The 19,382-nt window shown below is 37.9% G+C and overlaps 1 protein-coding gene across 1 annotated transcript in view; it reads right to left on the bottom strand.

Moving 5' to 3' along the window:
* TPP2 (tripeptidyl peptidase II) overlaps positions 1-19,382 on the bottom strand; it is a 50,479-nt gene that overhangs the window by 14,328 nt on the left and 16,769 nt on the right. The window contains exons 15-23 of the mRNA XM_009880579.1: positions 18,873-18,949; positions 17,840-17,946; positions 17,139-17,293; positions 15,865-15,981; positions 14,200-14,300; positions 11,938-12,034; positions 11,463-11,600; positions 8,944-9,188; positions 8,673-8,751 (exon numbers count right to left, since the gene is read on the bottom strand). Coding sequence (XP_009878881.1) covers positions 8,673-8,751; positions 8,944-9,188; positions 11,463-11,600; positions 11,938-12,034; positions 14,200-14,300; positions 15,865-15,981; positions 17,139-17,293; positions 17,840-17,946; positions 18,873-18,949 — 1,116 coding nt within the window. The remainder of the gene's footprint in view (positions 1-8,672; positions 8,752-8,943; positions 9,189-11,462; positions 11,601-11,937; positions 12,035-14,199; positions 14,301-15,864; positions 15,982-17,138; positions 17,294-17,839; positions 17,947-18,872; positions 18,950-19,382) is intronic.

Below are 19,382 nucleotides of genomic sequence, written 5' to 3'. Positions count from 1 at the left end.
ACTGTTAGAAATTGCTATGTATAACTTTGAAATAATGGACTTCAACACTAGAATTCTGAAACTATTCAAGAACATTGATGCAGAAGATTTTTATTTGAACTGATAGTTCAAGCAGACTAGCAGCTTGCTATGGGTTACTGAAAACAATACTGGTAAGAGAAAGTGACATCAATATTGCCTTAAAACAATTTTTCCAGCTACTTAATATGTAATCACAGATGAACCACAAAACTGACATTTACATATTTTTTTTTAAAGCCCTGTTTAGATCACTAATCTACATTAAAGTGTAGCTTTCACAGGAACTATCCTGCACACGTGCATTTCAACTATGAAGTGTGTGACCAAAGCAGTACACCTAAATAAGACTTCAGCAAGACAGGGCCCAGAGCGTGACAAAACAGGTCATGGAGACAAGCACATGTAGTGGAGGATACAGAAGCCGGGAATGTGGTATGGGACTAAGGGAATTAGAATGGTAGAAAACAACAACGTAATTCATTAAAGCAAACCAAACATTTTAAGATGCATAAGAAGTTAGTTCAGTACAAAAATCTGAATCAGTAGTTTACAGTGTTTTTAAAAGATGTCCTGTACTGAGACTAATGTTTGCCTAAGAAAGCAACCTGCCTTCCTAGAAATATTCTTCTACTATTTCAGGATTTCTTTCTTGACAGTCCTCTTCGATCTTACTTCGAACATACATTTGGAGTTACGTATTTAAATGGCTTCTGCATTCTCCAGCCTTGTCTATATAAGAAGGCTCTACTATGGTTTAAGTTTCAAACTAAGTGTAATTGGATTAACAAAATCCCACTTATGCGGATGAACACCTTCATTTAAGAGACTAATTCTACGTAGCTAAACCACCAACAGTAAAAAGTCACCTCCCCATTCTCTCCCCCAGGTACTTTTTGTCTCATGAGAATCTGCAAGCATTACAAGCTATGACCACTGAAAGAAAACAAAGAGCTTCAGATGTAGGCACCCCTCCTTTTTCAAAAGAGCTTACAGAAAAAGAAGCACACTCTTCTCTACAGATATCAAACTTATTTCATGGGATAACTAAGGTTTAGGTGCTTATCACATTTAAGTAAACTATCACAAAACCATAAGACAGAGTGAAGGCTTTCTTTTCTCTACTGTGTCAGTAAACACGAGCATTATTTATAAAACTTGGCAAGCCCCTAGATACCAGAAGATCCCAGAATGACACTGTCATTGCCATTACAGAAACATTCATCATTAAAGATTAAGGAGAAGAACAGCAACTCTTCACAACTCAGCACTTTAGTCTGTTTTCTTATTCAAATTTCACTCTAACTGTTCCACAGCAATGGAATTGCTACAGTAGCAATATTAGTTGTTTAGCATAAATAAGTTTTAATTAGAATAAATTACTTAGGATTACAATATGGTGTGATTTGTGCTGTTTGCTTAACTTAGCACAAGCAGCTAGATTTGCTGAAGCCTTTAGGCTGTGATAGAGTTATTCTTCTTAGTAATCTTCCTAGCAGCTGGTACAGTGCTGTGTTTAGTCTTTTAGTATGGGGAAGACATTGATATCACACTGATGTTTCGGTAGTGTTTTTCCCAAGTCTGTGACTCTTCAGTTCCCCACGTTCTGCCAGCAAGTGAGGGTGCACAAAGGGTGTAAACCAGCAGATAAGGAGGCTCCAACCCTCCGCTGAAACTGCAAATCAACAAGATGAGAGCTTGCCTGCCTGGACACAGACAAAGAATCCAATAAGATGTTAGAAGACCCCAGACCAAAAATCACCATTGGACTGAAAGACATGTGCACAGTGCATGGACAGCGTGTGAGGGGTGGGCGTAGAGATCGCAAGCGTATAATGGACCAGGGATTTCTTTGTTCAGGGTCCCTCTCTTTGGGGGCACCCAGCTCGGGCTGTCCTTGCTGCTGTATCTTTCGATTAAATTAATTATTTTAATCTTACACCTGAGACTCTGCTGCAGGAAACCAAGGGTAGAGCTTGAAGAAGGAGGAATAGCGCCCGAGAGTAACTGTGTGTGTGACACCGTGACTGGTGTGTGAATGCTCGGGCAGCAGCTCCTCCTTGAACACCTGTACTGGACTTGATTCTATATGTATCTCTGAAAAGATACAGAGCTGTAGACAGAAAAAGGCAGTGAGCAAGCATATTACCCATTGCAAAAATGACTTTAAGGAAACTTTCAAATTAATGAGAAAGCTGACCTTTGTTTATCCTTTAAAAAAAACTAAACAATGTTAAAAACTTTGGAAGCATATAGAAGATGCACTTTGTTCAGTGTACCCTGTTCACAGTTTGATAAGTCTCAGTGAGCTTATACTTTTAACTACAAACTGCATACATAAATAAGCACAATGGCCTCAAAACAGTCACCTCTTCAAAGAGCTTAATTAACGGTTAACTTAACTTTGGTAAAGATTTAAATTTAGATTTTTGTCCGATGATTCAACATCTGGTACTTTATGTAGAAAAGACATATGAACTATTGTTATTTGCCTTAATTAACGGTTAACTTAACTTTGGTTAAAGATTTAAATTTAGATTTTTGTCTGATGATTCAACATCCGGTACTTTATGTAGAAAAGACATAGGAACTATTGTTATTTGTATTTTAAAGTATTCACAGCAAAACTAACCACAGGAAAAAGCTCCTCAAAGAAACAGATCCCTGGTCTTGTTTTCCATTTAATAAAGATCACGTACATCTGCATACACACACAATTGAATGTGCATATGTAATCTGTATCTACTTTAAGACGCATACAATTTATGCTACATTGCTTATTTTAATGGCAATACTCTTATTTAATTGAAAATGAATGAAGTTTCTTGAAGTCACCAGCCAGGCTTACACCAAACTAAATCAGACATGGACTTCATCCTATTTTTGAAGGCCTCATAGTAAAACAGCGATAGTGTCTTAATGCTCAAAGGAAGTAATCCTTTTACATTTGACTTCACAATAGTATTTTTTAGTCTTCCACTAGTAGTTATCAATATTTGCATAATGCATTTCTTTGCTTCAAATTGGAGAAAAGGATGGCAGGGTAGGGAGAAAAAGGTAGAAATTTTCTATCCCTTAGCTAGTTGTTACACACTGCTGTTCAAAAGCTGCGTTATGTAAAACAACAAAAAATACTTCTTACAGACCAGAAAAAGTCAATGATTTCATTCTAACTATGTTCAGAACAAAACTTGGAAACAAGGGGGAAAAAATAATCAAATTGTAACTGCACTACAAAAGTTAGTTGTGAAAGAAGACAGGTACATAGAACCAATTTGTTTTTCCCATGGTTATTTAGCACGTGCCTCCCCATTAAGGCCCAAGGACACTTCTACGGGTCCATCAGCTTCCTGAGCCATGACAGTATGGCACTCTCTGCTTCAGTGGGGATCAATTCAAAGGACAAACGTCACTGAATTCTGAACTTCACACATTTCACAGGTTCAGTAGTCAAGAGAGAAAGGTTTGGTTTTGTGTTTGTTTCCCCCCCCCCCCCCCTAAGTCCAGACTCACTGAAGACAGGAAGACATTAAGTAAAAACCCACACCCAACGACTGTTTTGGGGTTTGCTGTGGGTTTGGGGATTTTTATTTTTTTTTAAATAAAAGTAAGTTCCCCAGAATAGCTATTTGAGCAGGAAATTATGGATTAGGCATATGATTCTGCTGTATGTGTCTAGTAAAACGAAGGTACCTGCTTATTGATCCCACTGATATTTTTGTCCAGTTATATAAAAAAATAACTACCTTCTTTGGGAAAGTAGCCTGCTATTTCCTGGCATAACCTCAAACTGCTGTCATGCAGAACAGAGAAGCTACTGAAGTATGGACTGGATGAGCAGTCAGATGGATTGAAACCTGCTGAATGACCAGGCCTAGAGGGTGGTGATCAGCAGCACACGGTTGGAGGCTGGAAACTATCTGGATGATGGGGCTGAGTGCTCAGCAAGTTTGCTGATGACACCAAACTGGGAGGAGCGGTGGATACAGCAGAAGTTTGTGCTGCCATCCAGAGGGACCTTAACAGACTGCAGAAATGGGCTCTCGGGAACCTCATGAAGTTCATTAAGGGGAACTGTGAAGTCTTGCACCCAGAGAAGAATAAACTCGTGCACCAGTACATGCTGAGGGTCACCCAGCTGGAAAGCAGTTTGGCAGGAAAGGACCTAAGGGTCCTGGTGGACACCAGCTTGAATGTAAGCCAGCAATTTACCCTTGCTGCAAAGAGGGCTAACGGTATCCTGGGCTGCATTAGACATACTACCATCAGGTCGCAGGAGGTGATCCTTCTCCTTTACTCTGCACTGGTGAGGCCACACCTGGAGCACTGTGTCCATTTCTGAGGTCCCCACTACAAGAGAGATGTGGACATACTGGAAGTACCAGTCAAGGTCCATGAAGACAATGGACTGGAGCATCTCTCCTATGAGGAAAGGCTGAGAAAGCTGGAACTGTTCAGCCTAGAGAAGCGAAGGCATTTGGAAGGTGGAGGAGGAATCTCATCAATCTGTGTAAATACCTGTAAGGAGGGTGCAAAGAGAAATCCAGGCTCTTTTCAGTGGTGCAGTGTGACAGGACAAGAGGCAATGGCCACAAACAGAAACATAGGAAGTTCCCCTTGGATGTCAGGAAACACTTTTTCACAGCAGGGGAGACTGAACACTGGGCACAGGTTGCCCAGAGAGGTTGTGTAGTCTCCACCCTTGGAGATATTCAAAAGCTGTCTGGGCATGGTCCTGGGAAACTAGCTCTAGGAGGCCCTGCTCAAGCAGTGGGGTTAGACCAGATAACCTCAAGAGGTCCCTTCCAGCCTCAGCCATTGTGTGAAAATAAAAGTACTTTCAAACAGCCAGAAATGCCCACCCTGAATTTCTGCTAGTGTCATGCACGTAGATGCAAACCAATAAGTTTTCTCCCTCCTCAACTAAAAAAATTTTTTTTTGTTTTTTAAAAAAGCTTTTCACAGACTAGTCATCAGTATCAGAGCAAAAACTACACATAAAATAAAAATAGGACTTGTAAATTAACACTCATAATCCTACAAGGGGGCCTGGAGTTGTATGTGTGAAAAATATGAAAAATCTACACATTTTTGACTGAATGAATCAAAAAGACAAGTATAAGCATGTTTTCCATGCTGGCAAACTTCTTAACAGCATGTAAACTTATGACAGGGCAGGATAAATATTCAAACTTGTAAACCAGGAACCCCTCAGATTTGCATTCTCAGAAAAATATGTCCACTAATGAAGCCCTTATGGATCAATGCTCTGAAATACACTTATGTTTTATTTATTTGCTCCTAGTACGCTGATGCCTCTTATGAATAATAGGTGGAAATATCAAGAACAACAGTATTTATTTTGGCTTCAGTGGGTATACTGCTCAGATCTGAAGTCGCCTCTAAAAACAAAAGAAAAAACAATATGCAACCTCTTGGATCTGTTAAATAGGATTTGTTATGCAAATTAAATTATGATTAGAGTTTAACTCCCTTGTTAGAGATTCATTTAGTGAAGACTTTATACCCTATTCATCAGGAAGCCATGCATTCACATGGGATTTTAAATCATCCTTCTAAAAGTGATCTGCATAATTTTCAGATGCAGTATGAAAATAAAATTGCAGCAATATACATTAAAATCCTTCTTGTAAAGCCTAATCATGTTTCCACAGTTATTACACCAAGACCAGAGTAAGTTAGCAGGCTCAGTTACCAGCTCACTGTTAACAAAATAACAGATTACGGCAAGAAACAGTGTTATTCATGATTCTCATGCCTTATTTTGACCAAGAATCCTGACTAATTTGCACGTCACTCCAGGACGCTGTACCTTGAAAACAAAAGAATGTAAATAGCCTTACAAGTTAAGACCAAAGCAGGAAAAAAACCCAATAGCATTATAAAGGTAGCCTATTCAAGTGTTTTTTTGTGGGTTTTTTTATAAACACTGTTTCAGTCTCTGACTGCTGGCAGAATACTGTATTACCTAATGTAAAAATGAGAAAGGACAATATTAAACACTGCCATGTTAAAAGTCACTCACTCCCTATCCGAAATATCTTACACACGCTTCAAAATTCTTTCTGTGAATTCTACTACTTGCTACATCACTGTATAAACTCTAGCCTATAATGAGTTATACTCAATTTGAGTAGGATCAGGAATTGAGAGACTTGTCAATCAAGTCCATCCCTCATAAGAAAAAAATGCTTGCTACAGTATGTTTTTTTACAACTGTAATGAAGCCAGCTCTCAATTCAGTAGGCTTGTTATACAGTTAGATATTCAATTCTACATCAGTGTTAGGTTCATATTCAGTTCTCAATTTGCAGACAGAACAGAATAGGCAGAAACATTTGCCACAGAAAATCTTGACCACAGAAAATCTTGACCACAAACAGTGAAGATTCCTGAGGATTTCATACAAGAAAAATGACAGACCACTAATCACCACATGCATTTTTACAGGACTTATTGCAGAAGTATCCAGATGCTCAGGTGCCTCTCAGCTTTGTATTACAGTAGTGTTTTGTCATTCTACCAGTAGACATACTTAAGATGCTGAAGTAAAATAACTCAGGACTAAGGAGATAGATGAAGGAGACAAATTAAAAACCAATACTGGTAGACAAATTCTTTAAGTCATATGCAAAAAGACTTAAGTATATCTTTTTCAAAAACTAACATTCAGTACCTTTTTAAATTTTCCTTGTCGCTTTGCTGCAGACTGCCCCTGGGAGTTAGAATAACACACCGTAAGAAAACATGCACACACCACACAGGATGGAGACACCTTCTCGGTACAATTATGGTTATACTTTCAACCTACAGATTTTCAAACTTTTAGAGAGTCATATCTATGATCAAACATGCTCTTAAAGCATGCTTTTCAGGTTTTTAAAATTAACGAAACAATGCATTATTGCATATACAGTCTGTTATTCCTGTAAGACAAGCAAGTGTTGTTAACCACTTAGCTTAAATTAATAAATTACAGAAATTCAGCCTCAAAAGTGTAGATTTTAGATTTTGACTGTTTAGTGTCATCGTTCAATTTCATAATAAATACACAGAAATTAGATACATTTTCCCCTCACATTGCATCCACTTGCTGACCTAGAGACAACTTTGCTGCCTAGTGCTTTTTGCCTCCTGGTACATACTGAGGTTCACTGAAGGCAGCAGAAAGTATCCAATGCTATCCGATACCATCCTTTTTCCAGTGAAATATGACCGGAACAGTAATGCCTTAGACTATGACATGAGACACGCCTCAGCTAGAATTTCTCTATGTGTAAATTCTTAAGTATTCCTCATCACATGAAATTTGACAGGCAATACCTACCCACCTCCTATTTCCCATTCCAGAAATCGCTGTACATAATCACTTAGTCTGGCTTTAAAATAAGATAGATGAGAATTACAACCAATAGTTCAAGGAAGTGCAGAAGTCAGGGAAACTATACTACACTACTGTAATGGATTTACCATGGATTTCATAAAAGTATACTTGCACCCTTGCAGGAATCACAAAGAAACACAAAACTGAGTATTTTATAGTTCTTAGTTACTGGGTTTTTCCTCATTGATACATAAATTCTCCTGACAAACATTATCTAACCTACAGTTATATGTAATCTGCCCCAAAAATACTACCTACAACCGAATCAGGCTGAATGAACTAACTTTTCTACTCAAGAAGATCTAAAGGTATATGGCCACCTACTCACAGCAACTTATTTTCTATGAAAACATACTCTAGTTTTATACATGTTCTTCAGCCACATCTAGTGATATATGGACACAGATGAACGATCTCTAAATACTAACAATCACCAGGATTGATTCAAATTTATTCTCAGCTTTGCCTTTTATTTAAAAATAGCTAAAGGAATCTTATAAATACCTTAGCACCAGATACACACAAGAGTTAACTGGTTACTATAATCATTGTTGCGCTACAGATTCATAAAACTTAGAAACCAGCTTTTACAGGATGCTGCATTATGAGCAAGAAACCCTACAGCTTTTTTTCTAGTATCACATACAGAGATCTCCCATCATTCTGTTGAAGCATACAGTCATATTAGTGGTTGACAACATCAGTGTGCAGCACAGTGTGCATAAGCATATCTGCTTATGCATTTGAGTCAGCAAAATTCCTACTATTTTGTAACAGTAACATGTAGGCATTAAGAAAGCACACATTTTTGCTGAAAATTGTATGCATGCAAGGAAGAGTCTAGCTGTTTATTAGAGAACCAACATGCACAAAACCCATTATATATGCACGTATTTTTCATTCAAAAATTATACTAAGCTATGCAACTACACAAAATCACTTTTAAAGGCTCCACTCCAACAAAAAAGCAGTTGCTTCTATAAATACAAGGATTCAGTGTGGAAGAAATTAGAATTCAAAATTTAGAAAATGTAACTGAAGTTGAAATTATAAGATGAAAATAAAAATAGAACTACTTAGAACTTACTCTGAGTTTACAATGAAACAACTGCTTCTAAAATGTGTTATATTACTAAACTTACTGCTCTTTTAAGGTACTAAAACCATTAAAGACAGCACTTCCTGGCATGCCATTTACCCGCTTCAGAAGTTTCAGAAAAAGAAGCCGTCATCCATTTCAAATACTCACAGCTTTCTTTCCAAGTTCTGTTTTAGACAGCGTAAGAGCTCCTGCAAGATAACATCCTGGTCCTGCTCCTTTAGGTATTCTAGTCAAACAAAGAAAGTTCAGTGTTAAAACCAGGTTCATTAATATTCCATGGGGACTACAATAAAGAGCCCAAACAGTGAAAGAGCAACACAAGAGGAATTACCAAGCCACTATGAAAGCATCATTTTAGTTAGGTGCAGAGGCAGCTTGGTTAGATCTATATGAGAAAAACAGGACTTCAGTAACTTACTTGTCATCAGGCAGAGACGTAACAAAGAACGGCTGACTGTGTTTTGGTGGTAATGTCAAACTGTTGGATTTCTTCTTCCCTAAGAGAGCAAGGCTATGGTTTTCATAAATATCTAAGCTTAAGGTACTAGACAACCTGTGAGAAACAATAAATGGAAGGTCTTTGATGCGATCCAGCTCACTGTTCTGTTCATGACGAATTTGTAATCGAATAGTGTAATCTCCTTTTTCCAGTTTCACAGAATACTGAAAGAAAGAAGTTCTCATAAATGTCAAGATTTAATACTTCACCATTCACAAAGAAACCCAGAAATAAGACTGTCATGTTCTTCTTGACCCATATAGTTCTAACCATTTAAATTATGATAAATTGCTTAGTTTTGGAATCTCCTGAAAACAGAGTTCTTTCAAGACTTGATAGCAGCAAAACCACATTTTGGATTGATTGAAAGTCTTCAGACCACAAAATAGGCTGACTTAATTTTTTCCTATTCTAACATTGTATTAACTACCCAAATAATAATCAGAATTCTTGCTTCTAGTTCAAAACCTCTAGGAGGTTCAGTTCACTATGTAACTTTGGGTGCTCTATGGTTTAGATCACAGGACATCTTCTGCTGTCTCAAACACGGTACCAGCTTCCACATTAAGGGACCCAGTGCTCCTGTAAGATTTAAGGCTGCAATTTAAAGAACTGACAGACTCTTTGCCCTGAGATTTTATATTGTTAGGAATGTGCAGATAACATCACCTCTCCGTTCATGGAAAAAACCCACCACCACCTAACCTCGCCCCTCCTCCAAACAAAAACCCCCCAGACTCAAATTCTTAATTTTGAAAACATTCTTTCGTTGCCATCAACCTAAAAGGGCACCATGTGGATGTTTTAAGCAGTAGCATGCTAAGTTTCCTTTCTGCTGCTGCTGCCATAATACAAAAGGCAGCCCTAAGTAAAAAGGGGCTGCCTTCAGAACTACCCCGCTCCCAGAATCTCCCTCTCCCGAGTTAGGGAATCATGCTTCATGTTGGTATTTCTTCCTAGATTAAGTAATTCTGAATTGCTTTAGAATTGTTCTATGATGCACAACACCAGAGATTTATAGTGCGGTCGTCTATCAGGTATAAGTAACAGGCTACTTTGGTGATTTTTAGATTTTATAGCACCTTAAAAATGCAGGTTAAGGAACACCAGTTTAAATTTCTGAAATTCATCTGTAAGATTCAAAAGACATGCTTTAAAGTTGATCTTTTGTACACTTCAGCATGATCAACCTATCAAGATAAACATTACATTGATGAAGTTCAACTGTGACTTTGTATTTGTAAAAAATAGTTTAAAAATAAAAAACTATGGAAAATGTTTCTCTTATGATTTTTTTTTTCCATTTTTATCCCCCTTCTCTCCCCCTGCTATGATCCAGACACACCGTCTGTTCCAGCAGGAAGATTCCCACAGAGGGCACAGTATCATAGAATCATAGAATGGTTTAGGTTGGAAAGGACCTTGAAGATCATCTAGTTCCAACCCCCCTGCCATGGGCAGGGACACCTCCAACTAGACCAGGTTGCCCAAGGCCACGTGCAGCCTGGCCTTGAACACCTCCAGGGATGGGGCCTCAACAACCTCGCTGGGCAACCTGTTCCAGTGCATCACCATCCTCAAAGCGAAAAACTTCTTCCTAACGCTTAATCTAAACCTGCCCTCTTCCAGTTTATATCCATTCCCCCTCGTCCTGTCACTACATGCCCTAGTAAAAAGTCCCTCCCCAGCTCTCCTGTAGGCCCCCTTTAGGGACTGGAAGCCCCCTTTAAGATCTCGCCAGAGCCTTCTCTTCTCCAGGCTGAACAGCCCCAGCTCTCTCAGCCTCTCCTCATAGGAGAGGTGCTCCAGCCCTCGGATCATCCTCATGGCTCTCCTCTGGACACGCTCCAGACACGTATCTACAAGTCTTGTGCAAAAAACTCCCTTTGAAAGACAGCAACAGGAAGTAAACCAAGCTGTTGCATTTAAAAGGCTGTGTGAAGACATCAACAGCACAGAAGACAGCCTTCATGGATACAGAAGCCTCTGATCTATCAGAGGACAAATCAGACTACAGGAAAAATAATGATGCTTTCCCCCTTAAATAGAAAAGTTCAAGGTAACATCTCTGTAAAAACCCCAAACATAAAGACAAAAACTTGAATTCATTTCTTTAGAAGCACCAGTCAAAACCACAAGAAATTACAAGTTAACAGCTTTTTGTAGAAATAAATCACACCATAATTCCTTCTCTGTCCTTGGGAGGGGAAAAAAAACGTTCTATTTCATAGACAAAAAACTGTCATTACTTTTTTTCATACAGATATATCACCACTGAACCTGTCTTCTTGTGACAATATAAGAACATTATACCTATGCATTGGAAAACGTTAGGAGCAGGAAATGTTAGGAACTAACAGCAAGCCTGGGAGGTGAAAAAGAATGAAAATTTTCACACTGTGCAGAAAATAGAATGTAACAAATACATTACTCTGTACCTGGTGTGGATAGGCATCTCCTGAACCCATTTGTCTTTTGTTCTGGTCGAAAATAATCCACAGTTGACTATCAAATTCAGATTCGTATAACAATTCACAAAGAAGTGGACAGCTTGGAGTTACTTCTCCACTCTTAGGCTATTAAAAGAAAGGTCAAAACATTTAATCCACTATTGAATAAAACAAGTATAATCCTTACACACGTATTCCAAAGGATACCTGAACTAAAGCCCATTTCAAGGAACAGTAGCTCCTGAAGACGACAAAATCAGAATTTTGACTGCAGAGAGCCTAGAGCACGAATCTAGACCTCGTTTCTGACAGAAAGCTAGTTAAAGTTAAAATCCGATTTCGGACAACATGCTGTATTTATTAATTCTAGACCTCGTTTCTGACAGAAAGCTAAAGTTAAAATCTGATTTCAGACAACATGCTGTATTTATTAACGATTTTTAATAAAACCAACCACCCTTACCTGATGAAAGTTATAAGTCAAAATCATCTCATACAGTTGACGATTATTTGGTAAAATATCTCTGGAGCCCAAAGGTTTTATTTTTGCACTCACTGGTCTGCAGTTCAACAACAAAAAAGAAAAAAAGGTACTCTTAAGAAACACGTATCCTCTATCAAAATTTGTCTTGCTTAAGCAGAAGCATATTCTGAAGTAGAACTGAATTCACCATATGCAATAACATCTCTTAAAATACTGTAACTATCCAGGCAGCATAATTTCCTCATTTAAAATGAATGCCAGTTCAAAACCAAGGTTTAGTGACATTACAGACACTGCCAAAGAAGCCAACAGACCTTAGCAAGCACAATTAAATGCTCACAATTAAAGGACATAAAAAAATCCACACATAAAAATGGGAAAACCAAAAGACCTCCGGATAAAAAAAAAAAAAAATAAAAAATCAGGTTACTTTACATCTCTGGTATTCATGCTGCAATCAGCACTTTTATTCATAGATTGAAAGACTAATGGCACAGTATTTGGAGGACAGAATAAAGAGTTGACAATTGCTTGTTATAGAAGGTTGTATCGGGAGAGAATCTGTAAGAGGCCTTATAGAAATCAGAGTAGTAACAGAAGAATGTTAACTTACACTACATAGGTAGTGTATGTCAACATAGAATCACAGAATGGTTAGTTGTAAGGGACCTTAAAGATCATCTAGTTCCAACCCCGCTGCCATGGGCAGGGACACCTCCCACGAGACCAGGCTCTGTGTTACTACTCTGACATAGGTAGTGTATGTTAACCGAGAGATAGTTAGGACAAGCTATTGTTCAGACCTTAAGACTTTAGACCTTAAGCATCAAAGAATACAAGGCTAAATAATAACGAGAGAGGAAAATCAGACCTTTGAAAATAAATAGCAGGATAAGGGTGGCCTGGCATCATTCAAGTTTACATTTCATGCATTCATTCTGAAAACCTTTAATTACATGACCAAAATTTTTCTGTAAAATTCTGTCAGCTCTTCCATTGTCAAGAGCACAGACTAGTCACGCAGCAAAATACCTCTGCTGAGTCAGACCACAGGTCCATTTAACCCAGGTTTCCTACTCTGGCAGACACCAGATTGCTGACAGAAGACTTAAGAACCAAGTGATACCACACATGACACGTCTCCCTAATGCCCACCCTGCCTCCAAGCATTTGAAACTCAAGAGACCAAATGAGAAGCCATTCAGTACTTTCTTTCCTCTGTGTTATGACTCATTACTTCATTCAAGAGGTGTTATTCGTGCCTTAATTTAAATAAATAAATATTTCTCATTAGTTTACTTAACTGCAGTTCGTTTACTGTCAGGTAAGTGCCAAAAATATTACAAGGAGATAAGAGCACCTCTATTTTACAAACCAAGAATGAGGCAAAGATATATTAGGGAATTGTTTTATTTCCTCAATTAAGGCATATCAAATCGGGTACTTCTGAATCTAACATTAGGTGGCATGTTCATTAAACAATAAACTCCTAGTGACCTCGATTCCAGTTACAAGTATCCAAAAGCCCCAAGACAGAGCCCAAGGTCTCCACTGAGAGGCCCAAATAATGCAAAACTTTGGATTATTGACCACTGTGAAATTGTCTGCCCCAAGTCTTAAAAGTACTGCTTAAACTGTATGGCATTTCTTTTTCCTCCTGAAGTGACCAACTGCAGTAATTGCTGACCTGGTTAGGAATTTTCCAACAAAACTTTTCCTCCAAACCAGCATGTGTCAACCTGACAAGAAGATATACACAACTTTCCACACAAAACTCTGCACCAGATCGTACAAAAACACTCCCAATCAAGCAAGAGAGAACAGACTTCCCAGGTCAAAACTGGGCAGGATCTGAAGCAGCTGCTTAAAAAAAAACCAAAACAAAACAACAAGCAGAAGCACCAAATAACCTTACAATTTGTTTCTTTAGATATTAAAGTGCCTTTTACCTCTAAGTGTCTCCTTCAGAAGCGATGGAATATTTTTGTAAACTTTTTTTTTTAAATTAGCTTAAGGAAAATTATTTGCATGGAAAAAAGTCACCATAATTCTCAAATTTTGTCAAAGTTAAAAGTAAACAAAAAAGAGAATGCTGAGAAGTTTTATCAATTGATGCTTCCAAACATACTTAAAGTTTGACAAAAATACTGATAACCTAAATTTCACTGTTAAATTGTTACCGTTTTCACTACATATGAATAGTTTTCCCACTTTCCCAATGCAGCTCCCCAGAAACTCTACCTGAGCGTTTGAACCCAGCTTTTCAGATTTATGCATGGAGCAATATCTTCATACTTCAACAGGGACTGAACATCAAATCGTACGATGCCTTCTGAAGCATGCTAAAGAAAAAGTATATAACAATTACACTTCGGTGCACTTATCAGATGCGGACCACCTGATATGTCTATCAAAAACACAACACAAACTGTATTTATATATGTTATAAGAAGTAATACCTCATGAGTTGGAAAGTATCACAAGCTTATCTCTATTTTACAACAGCAGATACACTGGGACTTCCAAAACTTTAGCAATTGCAGCTACGCTTTTATTTCTCCCCCTCCCAACCCTTAATAAGTACTTTGTACAGAACTGCGTAAGTCACACTTCAGGCAGGGCTGGGTTTTGTTAGTGCATTTGTGACTATTTCCTTTGAATATGTAATTCAATAAATACAAGTATTTTTCATCTAGGATCTCAAAACAAGTATTTTATGGTGCTTCTGCTTAGGATTATTATTGGAGAATAGTTTAACTTTGAAAAAAGAAAAGACTACATACACAGGCTAGTGATGGGCAAAATAATTTGAAAACTTTTTTTCTAGCAGTACCTCATGACAAAGCCAATAGTACATCAGCACTATTAAAATTTCTTTCATGGAAGTTATAGGTGCTCAAGAAGAAAGGGCAAAACTGTTTGTATTCTCTCATTTTTAACTGTCTGTTATTCAGTTGATGTAGTCCTGCTGGGGTGGGCAGAGCTGCTGTGCATACCGCCACCACTTTTTTTCTTTTCCTGCTCTACTGGTTCGAGACCTGGTACCTTAGCACAATGCACCCACTCTTTTTCCCCAGTTTCTTCAGCTGTTAAAGCCTGACTACATCCAAATTCACCTGTGGGACAGCTACAATTTGCTCTGGCCTTTAGCTGAAAAAAAAGGAGGAGCCAGGATAAATTAGCATGGTGCTGCTTCATATAGGTATTGCCAACTCAGGTCTGAAAGAGAGCGCTCTCCTGAGGGACGCAAAGTCAAGCCACGCCAAGTTGCACAGGACAGCAAAGAACACAGGATTAAGACAAAGTACTGTAAATATTATGATACTAATGTTTTTAGCAACTTTTTCGATCCTTTAGCATCACAGAGCCTTAGGAACCACGACACTCCCTATCCACTGCTTCTTCAACTGCCCTAAATGACGAATCTCAAGCCAATCTGCACATCTCAATAAAACACTAAACAGAAAATAAACTTGACTGGTATTTTATTCTGAAAATGGTATTCAGAGTATTGTCTTTTACCAATGATAGTCTAGACACTCAAGTTCAAGAACTGTGGTCCCAGCAAGGTTTATTCACACAAAAGCTTGCTAGTGTAACTATAGTTAAGATTTTAGTCTTTTAGTATGTTGCTTCTATTGGTGTTGAGGGTTTTGCTTCTATTGGTGTTGGGGGTTTTGGCTCTTTTTGGGGGGATGGGAGGTGTTTTTCCTTTCTATCTTTTTTCCCCATACTGAATTATAATGAAAAGGCATAGAAAAAAATCATAAATAACAGTTATGGGCATTTCTGTGAGACTGAACTCCTGTTTACCTCTTTTTAAGAAAAAACATGAACATCTTATGTATAAAGACACTTCTGGTCTTTCTAAATACAGCAAGAAAATAAACACTCTGGAAAACTTACCATATTTAGCTGAGGAGTAGCACAAAGTACACCATGGAAAGATATTGTGTAATTAATGCTAACATCACTAAGGCTTGCCCACCACCGAGCAACACAAAATTCAATGGTTTTTCCAGCCTGTGTAACAAAAGCACAAAGTTAGACTCAAGCTCCCGTCTTCCCCTTCTATTCACCCCAGCTTCCCTCATCCCAAGCCAAAAAAATTGAAGTATAGCTCAAAAAAGACCCTGTTATGTCCAGTTTACTCCAGTTGTATGGGTTTGTACAGTACCAAATAAGACATTACACTTGGTCCAGAAAACACAAGACAGCTCCAACAAAACAGGATGACTGATGACCACATCAAAACAAAGAGTGCCAGGGGTATACCCTACTGAGAAAGGTACAGCTTTTAAAATGTTATGTTTTCCTTTCCTATCCTTCAAACTACGCAGACAAGTTAGTTCATAGACGAGTTTAATGTGTGTGTCATAGAAAATGCATATCAGAAAAAGAGATCCCACTCTCTACCTAAGTAAGACGACATGAAGCTTGGGAGCTTTGGGAGTTTTTTTTGTTGTTGCTTGGTTGGGGTTTTTTTTGTTTGTTTTGGGTTTTTTTTTTAACTAATGTGATAAAATTAACAAGGTGTCAGTGGGACAAATTTACCTTAGGGTTCCCCCACCTGACATTTTCACAGAGGTTAAGGGACTAAATAGCACAGAAATCAAAACTACTCTTCGGCTTTAAAGCTATACAACTAAATTAAGCAACGCAGGGGACAAACTTGAGAAGACGACTCTATCTCCGCACCCCTGAACTGTTAACTCACTCCCTGGTTCTGTTTTGGACTCCTGAGGTAGTGTTATTCAAGCTAAGCCTGCTGTATGTGAGCAGTATGAATGTAAACCAGTCCATTATCACCTGGCTTCAACATCAAGATGTCCCAGATTACCACATTAAGCACTAAAGGCAAAATATGCTGAACTACATCTATCCAACAAGTCATATCCCCTATTTGAAAGGGAACCAAACTGGTTTGTATAAACAGGTACCGACAAATTGAAGAGATTCACACACATTACAAGGGCATTACCAAAAAAATGAGAAACACTAGCAAGCCATTAAAAGATCTTTTCAAAACTGAAAACTAGACACATTCACTACTGTAAAAAACATATGATTTCTTGGGTTTGGGGTTTTTCGTTAGAAAAAAAATCTAGAATGAGTTATGTTGGACTGCACTGATGTATTACTTTCTCTTTCTTCCCCCACACCATCGTAATGTAACTTACTAAGACAGGAAATGCTTCAGTCACTGATCCTTTCTCTGGTAAGGATGAAAATTTGTAGAACTCATGACTTCTGTATGCTTTTTGTTTCACTAGCTGAACAGCATGAAGCACGAACTTGGCAGTCACATCAGCTGAACATGAACACACTGTCACTTCTAGATTAAAGAAAGAAACTAAGATTAGTTTCAAGAGCCACGAATTTTAGAAGAAAAGCAGAGATTCACCAGAAAAACACTAGTTTCACAAGTATGAAAGATTGTCAAAAGGATTATCATTTACTAATCTCACACATGAAGATGAGGAAACACAACTTTTTTTCCTCCCTGCTGCCTATTATGAAAATCATGTTTTCTTCAGTTGAGACATTTTTCGATGCTACATTCACACACCTTAAAAACTAGGAAAACCCCAGACAGTATACTTTTCCATGAACATGGGGTATTCCTCCAGTTATGGGCAATCACTTCAGATTGTATTTGCTCATTTCTAGAAGACTAAGAATCAGGATTCTACTATACCAGAAACCATGAGATAACTCAAAACCACTCCTCTAAGAGCTTAAAATCTACTAAATATTTTATGTATTCATGGGTCAAATCCTCCAGTTCTTACTCAGGCAGAACTCAAAATGATTTCAAAACAACTTTGTCAAGTCTGACAGATGTGCTTTTTTATTTAATCAAGGTGGTCATTTTCCTTACCAGCCCACGTAGCTCCCTGGGGAACATCAATGAAGTGCCTTCGGATTTGACCAGGTTTAAAATGAACATCTGTGTATGTCAGGTCATAACTTGATGATTCATCTACTCTGTATATCAAAAAGAAAACACAAACAGTAATCAAACAAGCTGTGAAACCTTTTTTTTTTTAATTGAAAGTATTTTTAAATGTGAAACTACTCTCAAAAAAAGGGTAGAATAACGATATTTAGTCCTTGGCACCAATTATTTTAATCTGTACTAGTAAAGAATCTGACAGAGCAATGTATCTAAAAGGTTTAAAGCATCAGCTCCACCACATTATGTAGACACCCTCCCTCCCTCCACTGTGCTTAACCGTAAGTATCAGAGAATCCTAGTTTTCAGTGGATCTGCTTTTCCTGGCTGAGTGACCTTCCACTAAAGTGAGCTAAGGTACATAAGTAATATTTCTATGAACAAGTTCAAAAAAAGTTACTTTTTTTTTTTTCCCCCTCAGGCCAGACTGTCCACTGAATAGGTTAAATAAGATACTCTCCTTTCCTATAAATGTCACTGAAGTCATATGTTTAAACCAGTGATAGGCACAATACTAATTCTCTAAAGTCACTGTGTTAAGGTCATGATGGAAATCTATCCCAAAGTTCCTCTGCGAAATAATGTCCCCTGTCTAGTCCACCAGTTAGAAATGAAAAAACAAACTTTGGTTGACCTACACTTATGAGTATATTGACTGATACTTTGCTCAACTAGCCTGAAGTCATCTGTACTCTGATGGACCAGAAAGCTGCTGCCACTGTGGCTAAGCCGACCAGAACACACTGCCTTCTGGCTGCCAGGACCAAAACTACAAAAAAAATCCACTGCTGTATAAGTCTGCTGCGAGAATCTTTTCGGATCTCTGCTCCCTTTTCAATGTTAGTAGTAAGTTCAAGAAATCCCAGAGAAAGAAGGCCGTGAAATAAATGACAAGTAAAGTGGGTACAGAAAACTAAACTAAGCTTAAAAAATGCAGATAAAGCTTGGGTTTACTGACCTTGTTGGTATAACAACAGTTATCGGAACTCTGAACAGAGGGCCTGCATTTGGCATTGCTATATCATATCCACACACCTAACAAAATAAAATAAAGCCACTTAAAATCTTTGGCCAAAATGAAATTATAGATGACAACAGTAAAGTTAAACCAGTTGCACAGTATTTAAAACCTTTGTAGTTCTCACTGAGAAAAAAGATCTTCATTTGACCACTGTCACCCTAGAAATAGTAAAACAGCAACATTCACCAAGAAAAAAAAAATTAGTATACTCATTTCAGTCTTTCCCCAGGCTTTCAACCCACTTTTGATAGTTCCTATATGAAAAGCTCAACTTAGTTTCAACTCAGAATTTGTCCCAGACTTATTATGTTATTTCAGCTATTTATTTTTTTATTTAAAAATATTTTAATCCATGTTTTCCAGGATTATGTTTGAGAAAATACATTTTGATCTACCACGTCTTTCATGGCCAAGCTTTAAATATTATCTCTGAAAATTTGTTCCAAC

Source organism: Charadrius vociferus, unplaced genomic scaffold (assembly GCF_000708025.1).
Source record: "Charadrius vociferus isolate BGI_N301 unplaced genomic scaffold, ASM70802v2 scaffold180, whole genome shotgun sequence".
In the NCBI taxonomy this organism is placed as follows: domain Eukaryota; kingdom Metazoa; phylum Chordata; class Aves; order Charadriiformes; family Charadriidae; genus Charadrius; species Charadrius vociferus.
This window is presented reverse-complemented; position numbering and strand designations above follow the sequence as displayed.